The 24,562-nt window shown below is 34.0% G+C and overlaps 1 protein-coding gene across 1 annotated transcript in view; it reads left to right on the forward strand.

Annotated features, from left to right (window-relative positions):
* Positions 1 to 24,562, forward strand: part of LOC118197896 (glutamate receptor ionotropic, kainate 2-like) — a 533,731-nt gene that overhangs the window by 491,768 nt on the left and 17,401 nt on the right. Inside the window, exons 12-13 of the mRNA XM_085809703.1 lie at positions 5,837 to 6,035; positions 17,155 to 17,380. Of these exons, the coding sequence (XP_085665829.1) occupies positions 5,837 to 6,035; positions 17,155 to 17,380 (425 nt within the window). The remainder of the gene's footprint in view (positions 1 to 5,836; positions 6,036 to 17,154; positions 17,381 to 24,562) is intronic.

Raw genomic sequence — 24,562 nt, forward strand, 5'->3', positions numbered from 1 at the left:
CCACTAACAGGAACAATATTTATGCGGACTTCCACCAATCTCCTTTTACTCTTCTTGGTATATTTTTCACATAGTCGATAGTCGAGGAGTGACATGGGTTTGGAGTGCACAATATTTTATATTTGTAGTGATTTACTGGCAATTTTTCTTTTATTTGTAATTTCACGAATTTATGTTAGATTTAAACTGAGTACATGCGCTACTGGACCGAGACGCAAAAAGACTACTTTTTGGCTCCCGTGAAAAAGGCAAAAGGCGCTAAATTGCGCAATTTGATTAATGTTTGGTATACCTAGCTTGGTATATAATACAGGGCGATAATATTTGGTGATAGCAATTTGAAAAGTTATACAACGCATTTAAGTGTTGCAGGACTACCCAAGACTGTTTCAGTACTGTGTTTTAAGACCATTTGGGTCTAACATCTCTTTTGAGCTAAAATAAAAACGAATAATGGAAACGAATTTAGGCATTTAATTTTTAAATAATAAACTAATGGAGTAACGGCATAAGTCTTACAGATAGATTTCATACAGACTCTGGTAAATGTTTAGAAGGCACACAATTAAAATGAGTACGCAGCGGCAGCGCCAAACAGGCGATACGGACTTAAAAACTGTACAGAAAAGCGCCAATTGGCGAAACAGTAAACCCGTTTGGCAAACCTACAGGCTGACGGGGAGAGAAGAATTTTCCCCGGCAGTCAAGTGGAGCTACTTCAACAAATGTGTGCGTCTCTGCTTCGCCGAGATATGTGAACTTGTGTACTCGCATCTGTACTGTACTCTGAATTTCTTAAGCCGTTATAATGTACCCGGCAACTGTTACTTTTCCTTATTAAATTTGATTATTAATTGTAACCTGTCTATCTTAACTAAGATTTCGGCTTTCCTAGTTAATGTTAGGGATATTTTCGTATGCACGTGTTACTCACACGTACATCATTGGTGACCCTGTCCCTCGCTCCTTCTGTTTCGATCCCTAATGACTATCTGTCTCAATCTTTGTTAAAAAACTAAAAATATGCCTTATTTTGATGCCAATGCTCTTCCTTATGACTGATAAAGGCTCTACCCTATTTATTTCCTCCTCATTTTATCGTACGGATTACACGTGGTTTATCACACTTAAGGAGGATTTACAGATATGTGGTCAAATTTTTTTAATTATCTGTGATTGGTCTTAATTATGTTTTTGTGATATGTTTTGCTCTAAAATTATAGTTTTAATTTAATTATTGATTTTTTAAAATTGATCTTTGGGTAATATTTGTGCTCACACTTTTATTGAGATATTGAATGTCTTCATTATTTTATTCTAAATTGATACTGTTTTGATAAGGTATAGTGCAAAACCTTAAGTTTACGATTTACGATATATTTATAATTGGCAACCATGCCAGGATCGGAAGGCCAAACCAACGAGGAATGGAATATGGCGGTTCAGGAGCCACAAATCTCACACGTGGCAGTTAAAATTCCCCCTTTATGGAAAAAAAAAATGTTAAACTTTGGTTTATTCAAGTTGAAAGTAACTTTGCTTTAGCGAAGATTAGTAGCGATAGTACAAAATACAACCATGTGGTTTCTTCGATAGACTCTGAAACTCTTTCCGCAGTATCAGATATTTTATTTAATCCCCCAGCGACGGCTAAATATGATGCCCTTAAAGCTAGGTTAATAGTAGAATTCTCAGATTCGGAAAGCGAGCAAATACGCAGACTTATTTCTGAATTGCATTTAGGGGACGACAAACCATCTCACTTATTGAGAAAAATGAGAGAATTAGGTGGAAACTGTATAACTGACGAATTTTTAAAATCATTATGGCTGCAAAGGTTACCTTCCGAGGTGCATGCCATTTTATCAATAAGTTCGGAATCCTTAGACAATTTAGCAAAAATGGCTGATAAGATAACTGAAGTGCGCACGCCAACGAACAACAGCGTGTTCGCGGTCCAGGCAGCTTCGGCGAGTTCCCCCAGAAACCCTAACGATTCTGGTGCCCCCCCCGAGGAGCTTAAGGCCTTAAGGAGTGAAATCTCTGCCCTAAGTAAACAAGTCGAGCGACTCTCCCGCGGAAAAACGAGGAATAATTTCCCCGGGATCAACATAACAAAGCACGTAGTTTTTCGCGTGGGCATTCCCGAGAGCGTGTGAACAATTATTGTTATTTTCATTCGCGTAATAATGCACGAAAATGTCGAGCACCTTGTTCCTTTTCTCAGAACACTACGGCCCAGGAAAACTAGTAGTAGCGGCTGTCGATCGAAATTCATCGGCAGTCGCGCATTCATGTCGTTTACATGTTTACGATAACAGATTAAATTTAAACTTTTTGATTGATTCGGGCTCGGATGTTTCATGTGTGACACCGACTTCTAAGTTTAAGAAAATGCATCCTGATTCGCTTCAATTATTTGCCGCGAATAATTCCAGAATTTCTACGTATGGAACAAAATTGTTAACTGTGAATTTAGGACTTAGACGAAACTTTTCTTGGAAGTTTTTAATCGCCGATGTACCAGTGCCTATAATAGGAGCCGACTTTTTGAGGCATTTTGATCTTTTAATCGATTTAAAACGAGGTAGGCTTATCGATAATACTACGAAATTAACTCGTATTGGTTCTCTTTCCGATTCTAAAAATTATTTTTCGGTAAAGTTAATATCTGGTGATTCACCATATCACAGAATCTTGAAAGACTTTCCGGAAGTACTGAAGTTAAAATCCGATTCGGGTAGAGTAAAGCATAGTACGGTTCATTACATCGAAACAAACGGTCCTTCTGTGCACAGTAAACCGCGTAGGTTAAGCCCTAAGTTATACGAAGCAGTAAAAAAAGAATTTCAATTTATGATAGATCAAGGTATTTGTAGACCATCAAAATCAGCATGGTCATCACCTCTTCATGTAGTTTCTAAAAGTTCGGGAGACATACGGCCAGTAGGAGACTACCGAAAACTAAACGCGTGCACCGAACCCGACAGATACCCTATCCCGCATTTACAAGACTTTAATAATACGCTTAGCGGAAAGACAATTTTTTCAAAAATTGATATCGTTCGGGCATATCATCATATACCAGTCCATCCAGATCATATACCGAAAACTGCAGTTTGCACCCCATTTGGTCTTTTCGAATTTCCGTTTTTAAATTTCGGACTGTGCGGAGCAGCTCAAACCTTTCAAAGGTTTATGAACGAAATTCTTGGAGATCTAAAATTCGCCTACGTCTACTTAGATGATATTTTGATATTTAGTGATACGGAAGATGAGCATAAATCTCACCTACGTACTGTTTTTGAAAGATTAACTTCATATGGATTGACAATTAACGCTTCGAAATGTGATTTCGGCGTTCCGGAAATATCTTTTTAGGCCATATAATCAATAAAGATGGTACCAAGCCTCTGACGAACAAAGTGGAACCGATACTTAACTACCCACTTCCTAAAACGGTAAAAGATTTGCAGAGATTTTTAGGATTTTTAAATTTTTACCGTCGATTTTTACCCAACGTAGCCCAGAATCAAATACATTTAACTTCGTATTTAAAAGGGGCTAAGAAAAATGATAAGACAATCCTGAATTTGTCTGAGGAAGCGCGGAGTGAATTTCAAAAGTGCAAACAGCTAATCGCTAATGCTGTTCTTTTGGCACACCCGAAGAAAGATGCCCAGTTGGTGTTACAGGTTGATGCGTCAGACTTCGCGATCGGTGGAACGCTATCACAAATAGTTGATAGAAATTTACAGCCTCTCGCATTTTTCTCACGAAAGCTTTCGCAGGCGGAAAGGAACTATGGTGCGTATGATCGAGAGCTATTGGCAGCTTATGCTGCTATTAGGCATTTTAAGCATATGTTGGAAGCACGGAACTTTTCTTTAATCACCGATCACAAACCGCTCACGTATGCATTCCGACAGCGTTTGGATAAGTGTTCACCTCGTCAGGCTAGGCAGTTAGACTTTATCTCACAATTCACCACTCAAATTCGCCATATAAAAGGTTCGGAGAATATCGCTGCCGACGTACATTCGCGTATAGAAGCAATAAGCATGCCTAACCCTATCGACTATGAGGAAATCGCTAAAATGCAAGAAATCGACCCAGAATTACAAACATTGCTTAAAGAGTCAAAAGTTCTACATCTCAAAAAAGTTACCTTACCGAATTGTAGCTTACCGATATATTGCGATGTGTCAACAGGTAACGCCCGTCCTTACATTCCTCCGGCATTCCGTGAGAACGTTTTTGCCACCTTGCACAAATTGTCTCACCCCGGCATTCGCGCATCAACAAAGTTAGTATGTTCACGGTTTGTTTGGTCTTCCATCCGCAAATATTGCGCGAAATGGGCACCGCAGTGCATTCCGTGCCAGAAAGCAAAAGTAAGCAGGCATACTAGAACCCCGTTAATGAAGTTTCCAGACCAATCACAGAGGTTTGATCACGTCCACCTTGACCTTGTTGTTCCCCTACCTCCTTCTCAAAATAATTATTACTGTCTAACTATGATAGATAGATTTACTAGATGGCCCGAAGCAGTACCCATACCAGACATAACAGCACGCACAGTAGCACAGGCTTTCTATGACCACTGGATTACTCGATTTGGTTGTCCGACTGTTATTACTACCGACCAAGGGCGACAGTTTGAAAGCGGCTTATTTCGAGCCCTTTCCCAATTATTGGGAATCAAGAGGATCAGGACGTCTCCGTACCACCCACAGGCGAATGGACTGATCGAGATATTCCACCGTCCTTTGAAAGCTGCCTTAAAAGCGCACGATACCAGTGACTGGGTGGCTGCCCTTCCAACGCTGCTGATGGGTTTCCGCGCCGCTCTCAAAGAGGACATAGGAGCAACCACTTCTGAACTGGTGTATGGAAAGACTATCCGTCTCCCAGGAGAATTTTTCAATCCGACACCTCCGGATGCGTCCCCCAAACAGTTTGTGGAGGATTTAAAATCTCACTTTGCCAGTGTCCGCCCGACCGCGACTTCTAGCCACGGCCAGCGAACATGTTTCATTCATCCACGCCTTCCCAAGTCCACATATGTGTTTGTTCGACACGACGGAGTTAGAAAACCACTTCAAACTCCTTATGATGGACCATTTAAGGTGCTAGAAAGACAAGATAAAACGTTTGATTTCGAAATAAAAGGGACTAAGCAAACGATCTCCATAGATAGACTGAAACCCGCTTTTGTAACTATGGACTCTTCTCAAGTTGCTTCCAAGAGTGTGAAAAAAACTTCGGACCCGTTCTGGACGATTAATCCGACCCCCGCATCGGTATGTCACATTTCGTTGACACTGCGGAGGGAGTATGCAGCGGCAGCGCCAAACAGGCGATACGGACTTAAAAACTGTACAGAAAAGCGCCAATTGGCGAAACAGTAAACCCGTTTGGCAAACCTACAGGCTGACGGGGAGAGAAGAATTTTCCCCGGCAGTCAAGTGGAACTACTTCAACAAATGTGTGCGTCTCTGCTTCGCCGAGATATGAGAACTTGTGTACTCGCATCTGTACTGTGCTCTGAATTTCTTAAGCCGTTATAATGTACCCGGCAACTGTTACTTTTCCTTATTAAATTTGATTATTAATTGTAACCTGTCTATCTTAACTAAGATTTCGGCTTTCCTAGTTAATGTTAGGGATATTTTCGTATGCACGTGTTACTCACACGTACATCAAGTATTACAAGTAAAAAACCCAGTTTAAAACTAACGTATTCAAACTTCGTCTGAAAATATTTATTTAAAGTTTTGTGTCACACACTTTTACTACAGATATTTTAAAAGATTACACCTTTCTTTTTTTACAGAGCTACTTCAACAAGGGTTGTCGCAGCAACTTGGTGGTTTTTTACACTTATCATGATATCATCGTATACCGCAAATTTGGCTGCTTTTCTAACAGTCGAACGAATGAAATCACCAATCGAAAATGCGGATGACCTCGCCAAACAGACGAAGATACAATACGGATGTGTGGCGTCGGGGTCAACGAAATCCTTTTTCAAGGTAGGTGACTCTAAACAAATTTTATAACTGAATAAATGAAGGGAACTTAATTCAACTATTTCATATGAAGTAGACTATGTATCAAATTCCTCTGTATTATAGATGTTTGAGGATCCTGCATATAAATTGCTTGCTGCAGTCTGTGATTACTTTAACCGTTAAAAATCCAAACCTTGGCTAACTTGTAAGCTTAAAAATGTCGAAAACGTCTAACCCCATCCATTACTCGTCCAGTCCGTTTCCTCCTCTTTCCGTCCATTAACGCACAAAGAGGTGTGAAATTTTCAAAAGACTTCATTTCTACTTCCTAACAAAGAAGCATCCATTAGTCTATTAGAATAAGCTGCAGTAAAGTGATACAATGCATTTGGAGAAAGTGCACCTGCTACTGCATACCTTAGGGGCAGGGAAGAAAACAACATATTAATCGTGACAGTTTCGGTTGCGATCGTTTGAATGAAAGGATGCCTCGGGCATTTTGGCCTTTAAAGGGCATAGCGGGAAAAATTACTTCATGTTCTTAGAGCTAGAAAGGATGCCTTCTAATCAGCCCTGAATCCAAGATACTGCCTCTTGACGATTTTTAACTCTGTACCCTCTTAACCATCTAAAATGACAAATATAAATAGATTTCATTCAGCGGTTCCTTCCATTTTTATGTCATCAATATAGCTTCTTATAACTACCAAACTTTGAACGCACATATTTTTCAGTTCAAGTTTCAGTCTAAGACAAGACGTGGCCCAGCTTTGTATTTAAGTTAAATAAGGCATAGATATTTACAATTATGAAGTTTTTATGGAATGCAGGTTTTTAAAAAATTTAAATCTCTCTTGGAATTTTTTGGCTCAAAACGTGATGGACGAATGGGGTATTAGTCTCGAAACGGCATTTTGTGCTGATTCAGTATAAACGGTGAATCACTTTTGAAATTGCTGCCATCAAACATTATCGCCCTGTATTATATTTAAATACATTAAATAATGAAGAATATGCAATGTAATTGAGTTTCTCGCATTGCGAATAAAGAACAGTACCTAGAGCTGTCCAGTTTTGAATACCCGAACATGGACAACTGAAAGCCCAAATTTTTGAATTTCGAATTTGTTTTGTAATATATTTGATATATTAAACTTTAACGAATTTTTTATTAAGAAACTCAACGATTTCAAAACGAGTAGTGACAACACAGTGTACGAAACAAAATATATTTTTCTCCAGCTGGCGAGATTGTGTATCGGAAATTCTAAAATATGCTGTTTTCAAATATTTTTAGTCCAAATGCTCTCAAAACGCGTATATGTCAGTGAATTAAAGAAAAAACGCACCTTTGGGCGTAATACAAAATCTGAAAGTTTTCAGATTTTTTTTATGTACTTTTTAGGACTATTTTTTTTTAAGACTGGAGGATTTTATGATGGAAGGGCTCACTGCTGCTCAATTTTGCTTTGAAAATAAACGCCTTGTATTTTTTTTTTCTTTTTGATGTGATAGCAAAATCATGTTACGAGAACCAGGATTCCTTCCCTCGGGAAGCTCTCGATCAAAGCTAGGATGGAGTTTATGAAGATAGCATTCATATATTTTTCGCTATTCAAATATATCAGTTCATGCAAAATTACTCAAAAAGCAGTTCTAAGATATAAATTAAATGCTGTGGATTTTAATTACGACAGACATTATGGCCATTTCCGTCAACAAACAAGGGAAAGTGGATGGGTGGTTACCAAATATCCAAATAGTCAGAGAATGAAGACAGTGCCAACTACAGAGAAAGAAGAAATCAAAACGTAAATATTAGAATTTTGAAAATGTTAGAAAGAACTAGGTTGGAATTAATACCATTAACTAAATTAAGTAAATTTTTATTAATATGAAGGTGTAAATCGAGGAATTCTAATTTACCATTTCAGGGTGCATTGTGGATAAATTTAGCTGAACTAAAGTCGAAATTTTAATCAACTTTTAAATGTTTATTTATTTAACCTTTTCGAATATTGAATTCATGTTCTTTCACATTTTTGAATTGTTCTCAGATCTCTGCTTGAAGCAGTCATTATTTTGTTTTCTTGCATCGGGGATTTCTTTTAAGGGGGCTCATATACCTTAAACCCCTTATGCTCTTCGAATATTTGACTGTTGCAAGAATTGGGATATTTTATTTATTTTAAAAGCAATTACTCCCAACCTTTTACAGCTGACTACACAATACAGCTGTTTTGGAAACTAGTAATCAGAAAGTTTGTGTTGCCAAAAATATTTTTGTAATTTAGTCCGCTTTGTGACAAAATGTTTCGTCATGTTTCCACTTTGCGCGCATGATATTTTAAAAATGGCTAATGGTACATACTTGAAATTTAATGGAATTCTTTATATGGGCACTATTTTCTAAATGAACCAAAAAATCTGATGAATATTTTAATATTAACAAATTTTAGGCACGAAAATATTACAGATTTTTTTAATAAAATACATTTTATAAACTTAACTCCAAATAAAATAAAAAATTAACATGAAATTCTTAGAATTTTTGGTTCACAGTGGTTTCCAAATGTTATGAAAGCTATATCTTAAATATGGAATTAAATTATGCAACATAATGTTTTAAACTGTGCTCGCAAGGTGGAAACATGGCGGAAAATTTTGTCATAAAGCGGATTCAATTATAAAAATATTTGTGGCAACACAAACTTTCTGATTACTATTTCAGAAAGCATCCATATTATGTAGTCAGTTGTAAAAAGTTGGAAGTAATTGCCTTTAAAATATATAAGTTATCCCAATTCTTGCAACAGTCACATATTCGAAGATCTTATGGGTTTTAAGGTGTACGAGTCCCCTTAAATTATTTCTAATCCAAGTATTGCACGTCATATACGAAAAGTACTTAAATCAAATGTAACTTAAGACGTAAACATAACCATTGAAGAAATCTGAATCCATTTAGAAATAGCTTAGTAACACCAAATAATATTTTTTTCTTGTATTTAGTTTCCCACGCAGTTTAAACGTAAACTTAGTTTCTGTACTCATGTTTATTCCAAAATTATTTCTGTTATTTCCTTTGTAGATTCTATTTTTTAAGGTTCTAGAGCTTCTTTCTCTTTGATAACATAAACTATGAAAACTCTAAGACGTGAACGATTTATCACTATATCCTGGAAATTACGCGCCTGTAAAAGATCCATTTATTAATTCAGAGAGTATAACAGGAGACACTGCTTGTGCTTAGGCAAACAGCCAGTATTTATGATTTAAATTAAAAGCAAAGAATTCAGTTTTATCTAAGTAAATTGTAAGGTAGAGCAAAGGCTGCACATACAGAAAAGGCGCATGTTTACTCAGACCTGATATCGGCGTGACAAGCCTAATGGTAAGAATAACGCAATGCCTCAGATAAACTGCTCTCGAGAGAATCAACTAGTAACGTGGCCTTCATGAGAACATGCTCTTTCTACCAGCTACAACCTTCCTTTAAGTACACTATCTCTTTCTGCCTCATCTCAATAAGCATGAACCCGAAATTAGCATTCTGGCAGGAAAATTGGAAACGAGAAAGGCAGTAAGCTAATTAACATAAATACCTGATTAATAAAAATTAATGAATACTCTACAGCAGTGGCGCCCAACCTTTGGCTTCTTGCGAGCACATTTTGGTATATCGCGAGCGCATTTCCAAAATATAAACATTTCTGTTAAACATATTTCCAATCTTATATGATAAATCTGAAATATTAATGGCGAATGGATTTGAGATGAATAATAATATTGGTTAAACTTTATAGAAATCAGAGAAGTGGAGTTCAAATTATTTTTCAGTGCGTTTAGGTTATCCGAGTATTTCTCTGTTTCAATTGTCTTGTGGTTATTAATATGACTCGATAAATTCTGAAACTGGGTTAAATTTGTTTCTTTCATCTGATTTATCCACAACTTTATCTGAAAAGCAGTTACAGTTCCACTCAATTGAAAAAGGGTTTTTTTTTTCTTTTCCCTGAAGATCTTTGTTCAGTTTGTTCAGTTTAGCTGTTATATCGATGAGATAATACAGATCGGATAACCAATAATTATCGTCCAATTCTTTACAACTTTCGTTTCCGGATTCCCAAAACTGCTTTATTGACGAAAGAAATTCTACAAACCGTTGAAGTACTTTTTCCCTGCTGAGCCATTTAACATCGGAATGAAGCAATAAAATTCTATGTTCGCTATCAAGTTCATCAGTTACCAATCAATTATTTTATATCGTCTTGCAAGATATCTCTTATGACTATAAATGCTTACCATATTTTAACAATTAAGAAATGTAAATGAATAGTTATTTTTAAAATATGTTTTGTTCATAGTACCTAATCGGGCTGGTGAGCACATACAAAACGATCGGCAAGCACAAGGTTGGGCACTATGTCTGCTTATATGAGATAAAGCAGACATAGTACACTATACGTTGCTTTATATTTTACACTTAAGCCACAGTTTTAAACCATTATCAACCAAGTGACGTGCGATTAAGCCCTCTGAACATATGCAGTTTTGTCGAATATTTGATTTAGTAAATGAAAGCAACTCAGAGCTATTTTCATACTTTTTCTATGTAAGGGAACCCTTGATATTTTCTAATGTTAAATTGATATGATGACTGCTTGCACGAAAGCAATACACTCTAAGATTTGGATAACTGCTTAAATATGGAGAAAGTTTCACTTCCCTTTAGGAAGTCCTCTTTAGGAAGTAGTAATCTTTAGTCCCTTTAAGAAGTAACCTTCCCAAGAAAATATGCCTCAGTGTTAGCCGATTATATGGGTCACATTTTAGGAACGAAAATAATGAAAATAATGACTCTGAATGCGGTATTTGCTATTAAATTTTAAAGTATTTTCTGTAGACTTTATAAGAGAAGTTCAAAAAATGCATGCATCCAATTTCGAGATCGTTTCTGAAAACGTTTGAAGTTACTGATGAATACAATTAAATAAAGTTCACGAATTAGCATTATTTAGATAAATTGCTTTATATTCGTTTTATCGCTAAACCATTTCTAGTAGGGTGTATTTCGTTTTATTTATGCCCAGATGCATTAGTTGCTTTTTTGTATGCTTTTATTTATTTCCTTCTTCAGCTTTTAGTTCAGAATAAATTCTGAGTTCCCACTGTGTATTATGGAGCAATGTTTCACCCTAATGAAAAGGTATATAATAGGCTTGAAGAAAGGTTTCCTATGTTTGGTGTCTCTTGATACTTTGGAAAAGGCTAAGTATAACACAGTTCGGCGTTTCTAGATAGTATAATACCTTCAGCTTCTTCGAGCTACCTTTAAAGAAAAGTGGTTTTTTTTTTTTAAAATTAACCTGTTCCACGCTCTCTGCTCCAATTTGCAATATTATGATATATATATATATAAATTCTATCTTCTTTATTTTTTACTTTATTTTAAATCAAATGAAAACCTGCATAGGCATAAAAGAGTTTTTATAAAAATTATAACTTTTAATGAATGAAAATTTCTTGCCATTTTTCAAAGTATAAAAGTAAGGAAGAGCATACTTTTATAAACAAAAATTGTAGAATACCTAAAATTAAATAAAAGCAAATATCTCAAATTTTTGCATTGATTATCTAACGAAAAGGCACGCTTCTTGATGCTTCTCTGGAGTATAAGAAATTAAAAACGGGAGAAATTTGTTAAAAAAATTGTAGACAGCCTAATATTAAATAAACGCAACTACCTGAAACTTTTGCATTGATCATCCAATGAAACAGCAAGCTACTTGGCACTTTCCCTAAGTTTAATAAACTAAAAACAGAATTATGTAAAAAAAATAGAGAACAAATTAACTACCTAAAATCAAAAACGCAATGATCATAACCCTTGCATTGACCATCTATACAAAGGTCCCTTGATATTTGCCTCATTCGTAGAATTCTCTCTGCGGATTTCATTACGGGTATGCCTAATTTGGGACTCAGTCATGAACTGCAAAGAGAAGGAGCTTTTACCCTGCTGAGTGCCAATATACCTACCTAAGTATCAAAGTGTATATCAAAAGGCAGGTTCCTTAACACTTTTTCTAAGTAAGCAAAAACAGAACTTAATTATCTAAAATTAAATAAACCCAACAATCTTCAACTTTTGCATTGATCATTTAATTAAAAGGCACGCTATATTTATAGGTTATTCGTATCAAAATATTCTATGACATCAAGCTGCAGCAGAATTTATTTTGCATATCATGCTCATCGTTAAAATGCAAATTGATGCATACATTCATGAAGATACTCCATTATGTAATTTCTTTAAATATAATACATGGCGATAATATTTGATGGCAACAATATGAAATGTGATAAGCCTTTTATAGTGATTCGACGCAAAACGCCGTTTCGAATGATACCCTTCTGAGCTAACGCTACTTTGGGCTGTAAATATGTTCCGTCTTTGATGGTTCTAGTAAGTCATCGTTTTGTATTTTGCGAATGTGTCAGGTTTCTAAACAAAAAATATACTTTAATCGAATATCTTCCCTTCCGTTCGATGACCTTTTGCCATCTTTTTGGTAGCTTCATCATTTCGCGCTAGTAGAACTACTGGTTTTTATCAGCAAAAAATGTAACCATGTGCGATTTGTGCTTATCGTTACTACTGAAGTTTTTTACATTGAAGATGGTTTGTTAGCTTCCAAATAAATGACAATCCGTTAAGGCAAGGTTGGGGCGAAATAGAATATGACACATCACTTCCCAACCAAACTCCAATAATTTTGTACGTGTTGTTGGAGATGTGTGAGAACTCGCACTATCGTGGTGGAGCACGATTCCTTTACGATTTGTCAATTCTTGGCCTTTTTTTCTTTGATTACGCCCTTCAATTTCATACGTTTTTGGAAGTAAACATATGCGTTATTAATACACAACATCTATATAATCCCACCAAATTGGCAGCATGATCTTTTTCTGATGTAAATTAGCTTCCGTTACGATTTGTGCTGTTTCATCATGTTTGGATAATGATAGTTTCCGATTAATGTTATTGTAGACGATTACTTTTTCATCAGCAGTGAGATTTTGTTTAAAAAAGGTTGACTACATTTCGTTTGAAATTCGTATCGCAAATATTTATTTGTTAAGTGAATTTCTTTCAATCAATGCAAATCCCAGCTTGCAGCTATTCGAGCTTTTTGACGAGTCTAAGACATCTTATGTGATTATCAGTTGCTGTGTGTGATACATTTAAACCTTTTACGATCTCTCACAGTAATATGACGACTCGATTCAATTCTAGCTTTAATTTTGTCATCAATAATTTCAGAATCACCATTACTCTTCACATATCTCTTTGTGAGGTTCAGACGCTATCTACGCTATCTTGATTTCTTGACAATAGAAAAGTAAATTATGTCGAGAATGTTTATTTTTACACCCCATGTTAAAATCGTCCCTGAACTAACAGTTGTAAATAAAAATACACAGAATTTGTTTCTGTAGCATCTTGAAACTATCAGCTGGCAAATCTAAAAAAAAATAATAAATAAATAAAAAAAGTCTGAAAGGTTTCAGATGTTAAATTACGTCCAAAGGGGCGTTTTATTAACGTTTTGTGTGTTACCTTTATTTTTTAATATCATGTTCTTTGCACTTAAACCATAAAATTCAGCTCAATAGCAATCTCGCAAAATATTTTCAAAATGAGCATATCTTTAGAATTTCGATACACAGTTCCGTGCGCTGAAGATAAAAAGGTCGTTTTTCCCCCGTACAGTGTTACCATTGCTCGTTTTGAAATCCTTGAGCTTGTTACTCAAAAATTCGTTAAAGATTTACAAAATATAAAATCGATAATAAAATAAATTCCAAATTTCAAATTCGGTCTTCCACATGCCCATATTCGTAGGAGGATTATGCCATTCAAAATTCGATGGCTCTATGTACCGTTGTTTTATCACAATGCGAGAAATATACATACATTTATCATTATTTAATTTCTTCATATGTATAATGCAGGACTCTAACATTTGGTGGCAACAGTTTGAAAAGTGAAACGGCATTTATAGTGATTCAACGCAAAATCGCTAAATGGAAACAATAATCCTCCAGGTGCAAAGCCACTTTGGACTAAAAATTCATAAGATTGGCAGAAAAACAACAAAACGTACATAACGCTATCTATTTGTGCAAACCGAAATTAATTCATTGCCAATTAAGCACCATCAAGGAAAAATTAGAGGTCGCGACAATACATGCTTCCGAAATTCAGTAAATTGGTTATCCAATTTACTGAATTTCAGAAGTCTCACTGAATATCCAAAATTTCATTTTTACTTACCTACTCTTCAAGGAGATTGAGCACGAACTTGCGAAAGCGGGTTTCAATCCTTATTGTATCCTCATTTTTAACCAATTTTTGTATCATTAAAATAAAATCCTAGACGTTTCAAGCTTTAACATTTTAATTCGCAAATTTAGGTTGGGTATTTAAGCCAAACATATATGTATATGAAACTGTAACATCTGGCAAAGCTTCCGAATTTATTTCTAGTTCATTCTATAATGCTTTATAATTTAAATCCTCTCATCTAATATGTTCCTTTCTCTTGGCATAAAACTAAATTACCTTCTAAAGAAAGAAATATGTACAAAATTCTAAAAGCAAAATACACAAAGAGGTACTTATTTTATTCTGCTGTAACCAATCGGATTATCCGAACCAAAATTGGAAGACAAATTCAAAGATTATTATAAAGTATTCATGATCACATATCAATAAAATATGGAAAAAATTAAAAGCTAGTAGAGATATTTAAAAGATGCAGAATATATATATATATATATGTATGTATACATATATCTATGCATTAAGATAGATGGAAATAACAGTTTTAAACAACTCTACCATGTACATTAAAAATAAATCCTTGTTTTGAGAAGTTTGCATAGATAACAGTTTAAACGTGACTGACGTTTATTTAGTCGCAAAGTTCTAAAGCCAAGTATTTCAAAAGTAATTCTATAAAGCATTTGGGGTTAATACTAAAAAAGTTTTATTTCCTTAACTTTTTGTTTTAGATCTGTACAAGTTCTTTGATTGTGAAATACGTCGAAAACGACGAGGTAGTTGTTACTACTAAACCACATAACAATTTCTATCAATTGAGTAGCTCTCATGTTTATAATATGTATTTACAAATTCCTTTAGATATATTACATGTACTTATTTGTGAAGTTATAAATAATGGCATTCTGAAATGGACTAAATGTCTAACTTAGAATTTAAGTTATTTAAAAATGTAGTTTAAAGTACTGAAAATAATTAAGGCTATTATTAATTATGCATATTTAGTCAAAAGAGAAATTTAAAAACTTTATTAATTTTTACTTTAAAGTATTGAAAATAATTAAGGCTATTATTAATTATGCATATTTAGTCAAAAGAGAAATTTAAAAACTTTATTAATTTTTACTTTTAAGTATTGAAAATAATTAAAGCTATTATTAATTATGCATATTTAGTCTAAAGAAAAGAACTGTACTATCTTCTGGTTTTCAAGAAATGATAAAATATTTAAACTTTAGAAAAATACAAAGAATACAAAATTTTAAAAAAGAAGTATTGAAAATAATTAAAGCTATTATTAATTATGCATATTTAGTCTAAAGAAAAGAACTGTACTATCTTCTGGTTTTCAAGAAATGATAAAATATTTAAACTTTAGAAAAATACAAAGAATACAAAATTTTAAAAAAGAAGGAAACTATATTAATTATTAAACTTATTTTTCTGCATAAAGAAATATGTAACACAAGGACATAATAATGGCATTTTCCCAACTGTTGCAAAAAGGTGGAATTTTGCGAACATTTACGCTCTTTGAGACGCCGTCATACGATGCTTTCATAACCAAAATATCACCTGCGAAAGACGCAATAACGACGTCTATGCGACAAAAACGTCATGTGCAAAGACGTAATAAAGACGTCTTTGCAACGGTTGCAAAACAGTGGATGTTCGCGGACATCTGGGCGTCTTAAAACCGATATATTGCAACGTTTTTGAAACGACATCCGTGACGAGCTTGCAACGTCGTTACGACGTTTCTGTGCTACTTGGGTAGTAAAATAGCGAATTAAGTCAGTGTTTGCACCGACTTCAGTGCCTTTTTGCCGAGTGGAACCTTTTAGTCTTGCGGACCGAAAAATCTGTCTTCATGCCCGCTGGCCGAATTGCTTGTTTTTGCCTAAAAACTCTGATTTTAATTCTATAAAAATTGAACTCTTTTTAACTGTTTCCGTTCTCTTTTATGTTTTACGTGTATTTTACAAGTTTTAATCAAGATGATTTGAGATTTTTATGCAATTTCGCGTTGCCGCAATGTGAGAAAATTTATTGAATAAAAAATATACTTCTAATGAAATAAGCTTAAGTGAAATGCAGCAAAAAATATACATAATTTAATAGGACATGTAGTGTTAACATCAGATATTTGTGCCTACAGTATAAGGTATTTCTCCCGCTTTTTTGGCATTCCTTCGTAGTGAGGTGGTCTGAACGCTGGGCTCTCATTGCAGGGGTCCGTGGTTCGATTCCCGGAGAAGGCATTGCTCATTTTTCACAATTCCTGCTTCAAAAAATCTAATGTCTCGACAGTGATGCCCGAACTAAAAGGTGGATGATGATTCTCCACACCCAGGATTTGGAGATTGGGTCCGCTAAATCTCCAGTCGCCCTGTAAAATGGGGGAGTATATAAGGTATTTCTCTTGCCTTCTTAGCGTGCCTTCGTAGTGTTATGGCCTGCATGCTGGGCGCGTATTCCAGAAGTCCGTGGTTCGATTCTCGGAAAAGCCTTTTCTCCTTTCTTGCATCCAAAAAATCCTAATGTTTTTGCAAAGCGTGTTATGGAGACGTCGAGAAGTATAATAGCATTCCCTCGCTAGGAAAATGTATAACTTCAGTTTTTATTGATAAGGATAAAACATAAATTTTAAAAAAAACGTAAATATTATATATGCTGTTTACTTCTTTATCATGTAATAAACCATTTAACTGTTCCGTATTTCCACTTGCTAGTTTCTGAATTTTAATAACAAAGTCTGAAGGGGAATATTCTTTGTCCGTTCTACTTTAGAATTCACAAATACCAGTGTACCAGAAAATGTGGTCTTTCATGGAGTCGGCCCGACCTTCTGTGTTCACCCAGTCAAACAGAGAAGGCGTGCAAAGAGTGCTTCAGGGAGACTATGCTTTCCTCATGGAATCAACATCTATTGAATATGAAACTCAGAGAAATTGTGAGCTCACGCAAATAGGGGGCCTTCTTGACACAAAAGGATACGGGATTGCAACGCCACAAGGTAAATTTTTCCTGTTCCTATTTTGTCGTGTTTTGAATCTTAGCTTGAGCTCTGAAAACTGATTTTTAAGAACTTAAATAAAAAAATGCTTTCTGGTCCTAGTAGATTAAAAATTATTGATTAGAACTTTCTTTATGCTTATGCAAATTATGAAACGTTTTATAGGTACGTGACATTATCGACATAAATACAATTTCTGTTTAAAGAATCTGTTTGAATCGAATGCTCTTCTACTGAGATATAAATAATGTTTCCCCAAATTATAGAATTCAAAGTCATTGAATGAAGAATTTATTGCATTTTAATTAAACTTGCAATCGAACTTGAATTGCAAAAACTGCTCAAATTCCCCCTGTTTGATGTTGGTTTCAGGTAAATAGCTATACATTCATCTGAGATTTATTTAAATTTTGCATCAATCTAAAAATGACGTAAAATACTTCTTTTCATTTATGCAAACACAATTTATCTTTTACAAACTTTTACAATCTTGCACATGTAACCTTTCACAACTTTTTGCATGTAAAAATACATGTGTAAGAGAGGAAAGGAATAACTATGCAAGAATTTTAAAGATTTTAAGAACCTAACGCTAAAAACTGGAGATGGATACAGTAGTTTAATGTGCTTAATGTGTGTAGTAAAAAGACATAAAATTTTAGATAATTAAAGAAGTTGTATTTTATAAGTCTCTTACCATTTATAAAAAAAAAGCTAAGTTAAGTTTTCTTTATTTACAAAATATGTACTGTGGTTAAAACGCTTATTAGTATTGTCTAGAGCAAGTAAAAAAATGTAATTAAAAGTAAATTTACGAAAATGGTATAAAACGAAAGCGTTAAGAAAAAATGAAGCAGTTACTGCTATTAAACGGAAACTAATTGACCTTTCAAGGGGGACAAACCTATTTCTGATCAATTTACAAGAATTCACATAAGCGAATGTGTTTCGTCATATAAATCTGCTAGAACCAATTGTAAAATAACAAGCCAGGTGTATATTGAGCCAAAACGAATTCAGAGTACTAGTTAAGAACATATCTTAAGAGTACATTTTAAAGTAACTATTTATAAGTTCGCCAATTGGATTCAAAATACAAGTTAAAAACAAAGCTTAATTGTTTTAGTAAATATTTAAATAGTCTTGCATAAATTATAATTCCCCGACACATTCGCTGCTTTTCATAGTAAAACAATTCCGGAAGTCATAAACATAAAAGGAGGTAAAACAGTGTAAAAATGTAAGAAAAAATAAGATTAAATTTTAACCATTCTTATTACTAAAATAAATTCGTAAAGTATATCTGACTTTAAAAATCTACGTAAACATTATACATTAAAAAGGCCAGAAATGAGTTAAAGCCAACTTATATGTTTGCTAAACTGAATCGGACAGGAAAATGGCAGAGTCTTTCAACTTTCATTATAATGGAATGCGACTAAAGTTGTAATATTTAGGAGAAGAGATTGTGTCAGCAGACATGTTAGATGCTATTTGAAAATGGCGGGAAAATTAGTTGGGATCCGGGGTACCATAAGGTTGGCGACAGAATTTGTCTACTGTAGTTAAAATTGGCTTTAAAATTTTATCAAACAATAAAAATTAATTGGTTTCTTACCAATGGCCTAATATGTATAAAGAAAAGTATACAATCTTCACTTGTATCGAACTACGAACAAAACTTAGATTGTTAGTAAAATCAAAAATAGCCAGAAGAAACTAGCATTTTACATCGTATAAAATAATTACAAAATTTACAAATCCTGAAACTGATAGAAATCCAACATAATTCACGTAGAAGACTCAGAAAAATACTATCATAACGCTACCAGTAAAAAGATTAGATTGAGTATTTGACATTACTTTTTTAAAACAAAAATTAATAAATTGACTTAGTGCTTGATTATTTGTACGAATTTTAATAAATATAAAATTCCATTTAGAATATCTAGTGCATCTGTACAAATATTTTAATGCGTCTTCGATTAATAAGCGTGTTACTAATAATTTTTCTTGAAAATGTGGTCCAACTGATTAATTTATTAGTAGTAAAAGGGCCCACCAACGGCCGAGCGGTAAAGTCGCTGAACACTGGTAGTTTGGTCCGAGGTTCGAATCCCGCGAATGGGCTGGCTACATGGGCAATTTCCTGTTTTTCCCCATGTGTAACGTGTATACGAGCAAGTTTCCCTTAGAAAGTCCTCCACGAAGGCATTCTTTCCCTTAGACATATAGCTCTAGTGTGCTTTGCCGTAATTAAATAAACCAAACCAAAATTAGTAGTAAAATTAAAGTGACAAATTTTGTGAAAGAGTTGAATTTCGGTGAAGGTGACTATTTGATGATCTAGATAGACAACGATTTCTTGTCAAAGCGAAAATTAAAAAGTAATAAAAATTATGATAACGCTTATCAGTTTACAGAATGCAAAAAATTGGACGTTAAAGCATGGAAACAAGACTATGTCATAAAAAATTTCCAAACAATGTTCTGAACAATGTCCAATGTTGTTACATAACAAGACATATGGCTTTCAGTACTTTCCTCAGACGGTTTGTTTCGGTTTATTGATTTTCGCATCGCAAGCGAGAGATATCTGCTTAAGGGAGAGGGATGCCTTCCTGAACGACTGTATAAAGGAAACTGACTCCTATTCGTGTTACATGCAGAGAAAACCACGAAAGAGAAGATGAAGCCAAACCACTCGCTGGAATGCAAACTTAGATCAAATTACTGGTGTTCAGCGACTTCACCAGTTGGCCACTGTTCGATCCTCGCCTCAAACGGGGAACTCGCCATTTTTCAGTCGTTATTCCGATCTGACAAAGTACGCTATCTTGAATTTGTTCATAAAACATTCTAGCCTATCCTATACCGTATGAAAATGGAGAGCAAGGCATATTGTCTGAGAAGAAGTTATGACATGCGGACAGGTAACAACGATTCTGTCTTGTGAGATAAATAACTTCAGAGGCTCCGTTGGACCGGAAACAAATTTTTCTATAGATATTATAGGAAGAGATACAGTTCAGCATAAAATGTTTGATGCAATAAAACCGATGACAGCAGTGATAACTGCTAAACTTATTTGCAACTTACTATGCAGCTCACGTAACTGCAGTGTAACTAAATATACGACTAGATAATCTATAAAATCACCCAAAGTGGCAATAAGACTGAACGCATACTAATTTATACATGTGTAGGTCACTTATTAAACCGGTCAGTATTGGCTAATATCATGGACTTGGAGGTAACTATACATGCTTTACATATAACTTAAAACATAAAATTATACTATTTATTTATAAAATACTGAGTGTGCAACTATATCCAGAACATTCTAAGAAGAACTAATATATGGCCGGATACTATAAAATGGATTTAACAGTTTTCAGTTATTTCTTTTATGCTGCCCTGATTAGTATAGTGGTTAGCAATACTGGCTACTGTCTCACTAAATTTTGGTACAAATCCCGGAGAAGGCTTAGATTTTTGTAAGTGTACAGTGTCTGTGAGGCAAGGGGGTACTTAAAATACTGGCACGCGAAAGTCCTTTTAAAAAGTTTAGTAACAGGGAAAGAAGGTTTTGAGTTGATCTGTCACCAGAGGCATGAAAACTTAGGAATGATGGAATTTCCTCTTTCTCACGCATATAAATCGATCTCCTTTAGGGTGCAATCTGGGAAAATTTTCTCGGTAGTAATTAGGATAAATGAAGAAGGAGTATTGCCAATTCCCCTGTAATGCGTCAGGTTTCAAATGACCCGCTATTTGAAAAACAACAAGATTCTCACTTTTATGTTTCTGTTCCTTCAGTTACTTGCTTAATCAAAATCATTCAAATATTGTTCCAGAAAATTTTGTACTCGTTTTAATTATAGTTTCAAGACAAACCGATGAATAAATTCTTTCATTAATTCCCACACAAAACTTTGCAATTTATAACAGCAAATTTATGTAAATATCCGGAATGTAAAAATGCTAAGCGAACAACTATTTGCTTTTTCTACTTGTTTTTCTTCTTCAAATCACTTTGTAATACTAAAATCAGCAGAAATTCATATTTCTAGCACTTTCTTTATTAGTTTTACTGTTTCTAAAATACAAAATATCTAGTTATCTAAGTTCAGTTGACTTTTAATTGTGAAACCGTACTAGGGTTTCACGGAGCACTCTAAACTGGAATTATTTGAAGAATAATTTATAGACTCAAAAATGAAATTTTGGTTTTATATTCTTTTCGCGATGCTAAATCAAAACAGAAATAGAATAAATATTTTTTTTTCCCGGGAAACATTAAAACATAGTTGCTTTGGGCGTTTCCGAGAGATAATTTTTCTTGCACTGCATGTTAATTTTTAATTATTTTAAAACTGTTAAATAATTAATTTGATAAGAGTTTTGCATAATTTAAGGGATAATAACGCCAAATGTGGTTCACGCACTTTGTTAAAATTATTTGAAAGTATGAACGATGACTTTACAATGAAAAAAAAAATCCGATGTGTACACCACATGACTTCCTTGTACGGAATATTAAATTATACGCATTTTTGTTGCATTTCGTTTAAACTTATAGGATTGAATTAAACCTACTTCGCCGACAGCGCATAAACCACAATAGAATAAATACATTCTTTAAAAGTCACTGTATTTGCTTACCATAGAGACTCTCTGGAGCTAGGTTCACTTAATAGTATTATATTTCATTCATATTATAACTCAGAATGCACAAAATGTATATCATTTAAAGAATTATCTAATCGTTGCCACATGTTCTATTCAAATACTACAATAAAGCTATGTATAAAAGAAATTAAGCAAACAAAACAAAAAGAAACAGTTTTTAACAGACGATTGAGTATTTCTCATTCAACTAATTCAGTTCTTACTTCGCGACAAGGCAAAAACACATAAAAACTCAAAATATCTGTATTAAAAATTACGAAGTAAATCTCAAACACTTATTTCCTCGAAAAAATTCTAGAAATGATTATCTTGATTTAATTCGCAATAATAAATGAAGGCGTTATCTTTGTTGTTGCGAAACTACGTTTCTCTAGATTGGCAACAAATCCACTACTCTGCTGTTTCAAATGTAAACAAGCAATGGCCGCCATCAAAAACATTATTAGGCTTAGTGGCACTTAAACAACTTTAAAATTGTTGATAATTCAAAAAATGTTGCATACAAATTTACTAAAGGCATAAAAAACCTTAACCGGAAGACAAGAACAGCATAATTCAATCATTTTTAAAGCAAAAAATGTACAGTTTACAAACATATAAGAGTAAAGAAACTGAGATCACTGAGCCCTGTAACATAGGGATATATATATAAATATATTTATATACGTTTAGCTCGGCCGATTGCAGTTAAAATAAAAGGTGCACATCTACATGTTACAGTAGTCTTATATACAAAATTTCAACTCTCTGAGGTTACTCGTTTTTGAGCTATGCGAGATACGTACGTACGTACATACATACGTTCGTACAGACGCCACGAAAAATTCTCTTCAGAATTTATTTAAAAGCAGTTTTATAATTTTTTTGGAGGAAAATAGTATTTTATGCTGTCCTTACGTACAGATATCATGGAAATTTATCGTTAAATTCCATTCGAAAGCGGTCAAAATGGACATTTTCGTTGAAATATGCTGCCTGAAACTTTTCGCGATTACAATACTCCCTTTTTACTTCGTACAAGGAAGGAAAAAGAAACAGCGAGAAGGCAGTATTTAAAAACGCAATGGAAAGATGTAATTTAAACCATATTTAGCACTCTTGTATACTGAATAACATTCCTTCTAGTTCCTTTAGCTTAGCTGACGTGTGATCCACGAATATTTGGTGCATGATGTCTCAGCTTTCTGCTATTCATTTAAACAGCTTTCATGTTTACAAAATACCGAAGCTGATCTAGAATAACGAAATAACACCTGTTTTATTCATTTGCAAAACAAACATTTTCTTAAGTATCTATGTCCGTTCTTTAAAATAAGATATTTGGAATTTTAGTTACTATGGTAACCAGTTATTGGCAAATCGTGACTTGTTGAACAAAAGCGAATAATCTCCGCTTCCAATTTTCAGATGCAAATTTGAACTCGTTTTCCACACAAACACCATTTGCTTTTTTAAGTGACACAACGTAGTGCCTCAGGCGGTCCTTTCGTGTGCAGTGAAACTTATTTAACACTTTTCTTTCAATACATTTAGCGCTGAAAAAGCAAAACAGTCACGCAATTGCTTCAAGCTTGCTCATTCATTTCCTGTATCTTCTATAACTAAATAATTGAGGTTAAAAATACTAATTTTGCATTTTGTAAGCGTAAGTGATTCAATTGCTGTAGATCCTCGGGCATTTTCCAACGTCGTTAGCTAACAAAAGCATTCATTAACATAACATAAAAAACCATTGATTAACGCTCTAAAGAACATCATGATGCTGTTAATGAAAAACAAACATATCTGGTTATTGGTAAAAGAATAATGGCAGTTAACAGAAAGCGGAAATTGAATACTTTATCTTTTTAGTTTTTTGCTCGGAATTAATGTTATGTAATTTGAAATTATGCTAATGTCAGGCAAGTATAGCTTCAGGAATTAACATTAGAAACAGAAACAGTTTTCAAAATAATATCAGGATATGCTCAAATTTCTGAATTATTCTAAAGTAGTCCCATGTAAATTTCTCGCAACATTTTGCCAATTCTTTAAAAGTGTGTTCAGATTATTTGGCTAAGACAGACATTTTAATTTTACATATTAGTTTATTTTTAGCTTACGCTTAAATCTGAAACTATAATTTATGTTCAGCTAACCATTTTGTGATAGCGATTAATACAAATGCAAAATTTCAGTTAAATACTATTACGTAAAGATATACATACTTTAATTTTCCATGAATATTTTAATAGAATGTATTTATGTTAGCGTACATGTATCTGATTAGATACATAACATTACTATACATTATTTGTTTTCTTGTGCAGTAAATGGGAGGTTAATATTGTTAAGTCGCCGTTTTTTTCTCCGTAAAAGCGCTTTTTTATGGGTATGTAAGAAAAATAAATATGTAAAAGTTTACATTAGCAGCGTAAATTAATTTTCCTTCTCTATTCTAAAAATAGTAACTTCTGTTTGCACTGCGTCATTTCGAGAAAAATCTGTGTC

The sequence above is a fragment of the Stegodyphus dumicola genome, chromosome 2 (genome assembly GCF_044657685.1).
Source record: "Stegodyphus dumicola isolate Sdum_Otavi_A_Nest chromosome 2, ASM4465768v1".
Lineage (NCBI taxonomy): Eukaryota > Metazoa > Arthropoda > Arachnida > Araneae > Eresidae > Stegodyphus > Stegodyphus dumicola.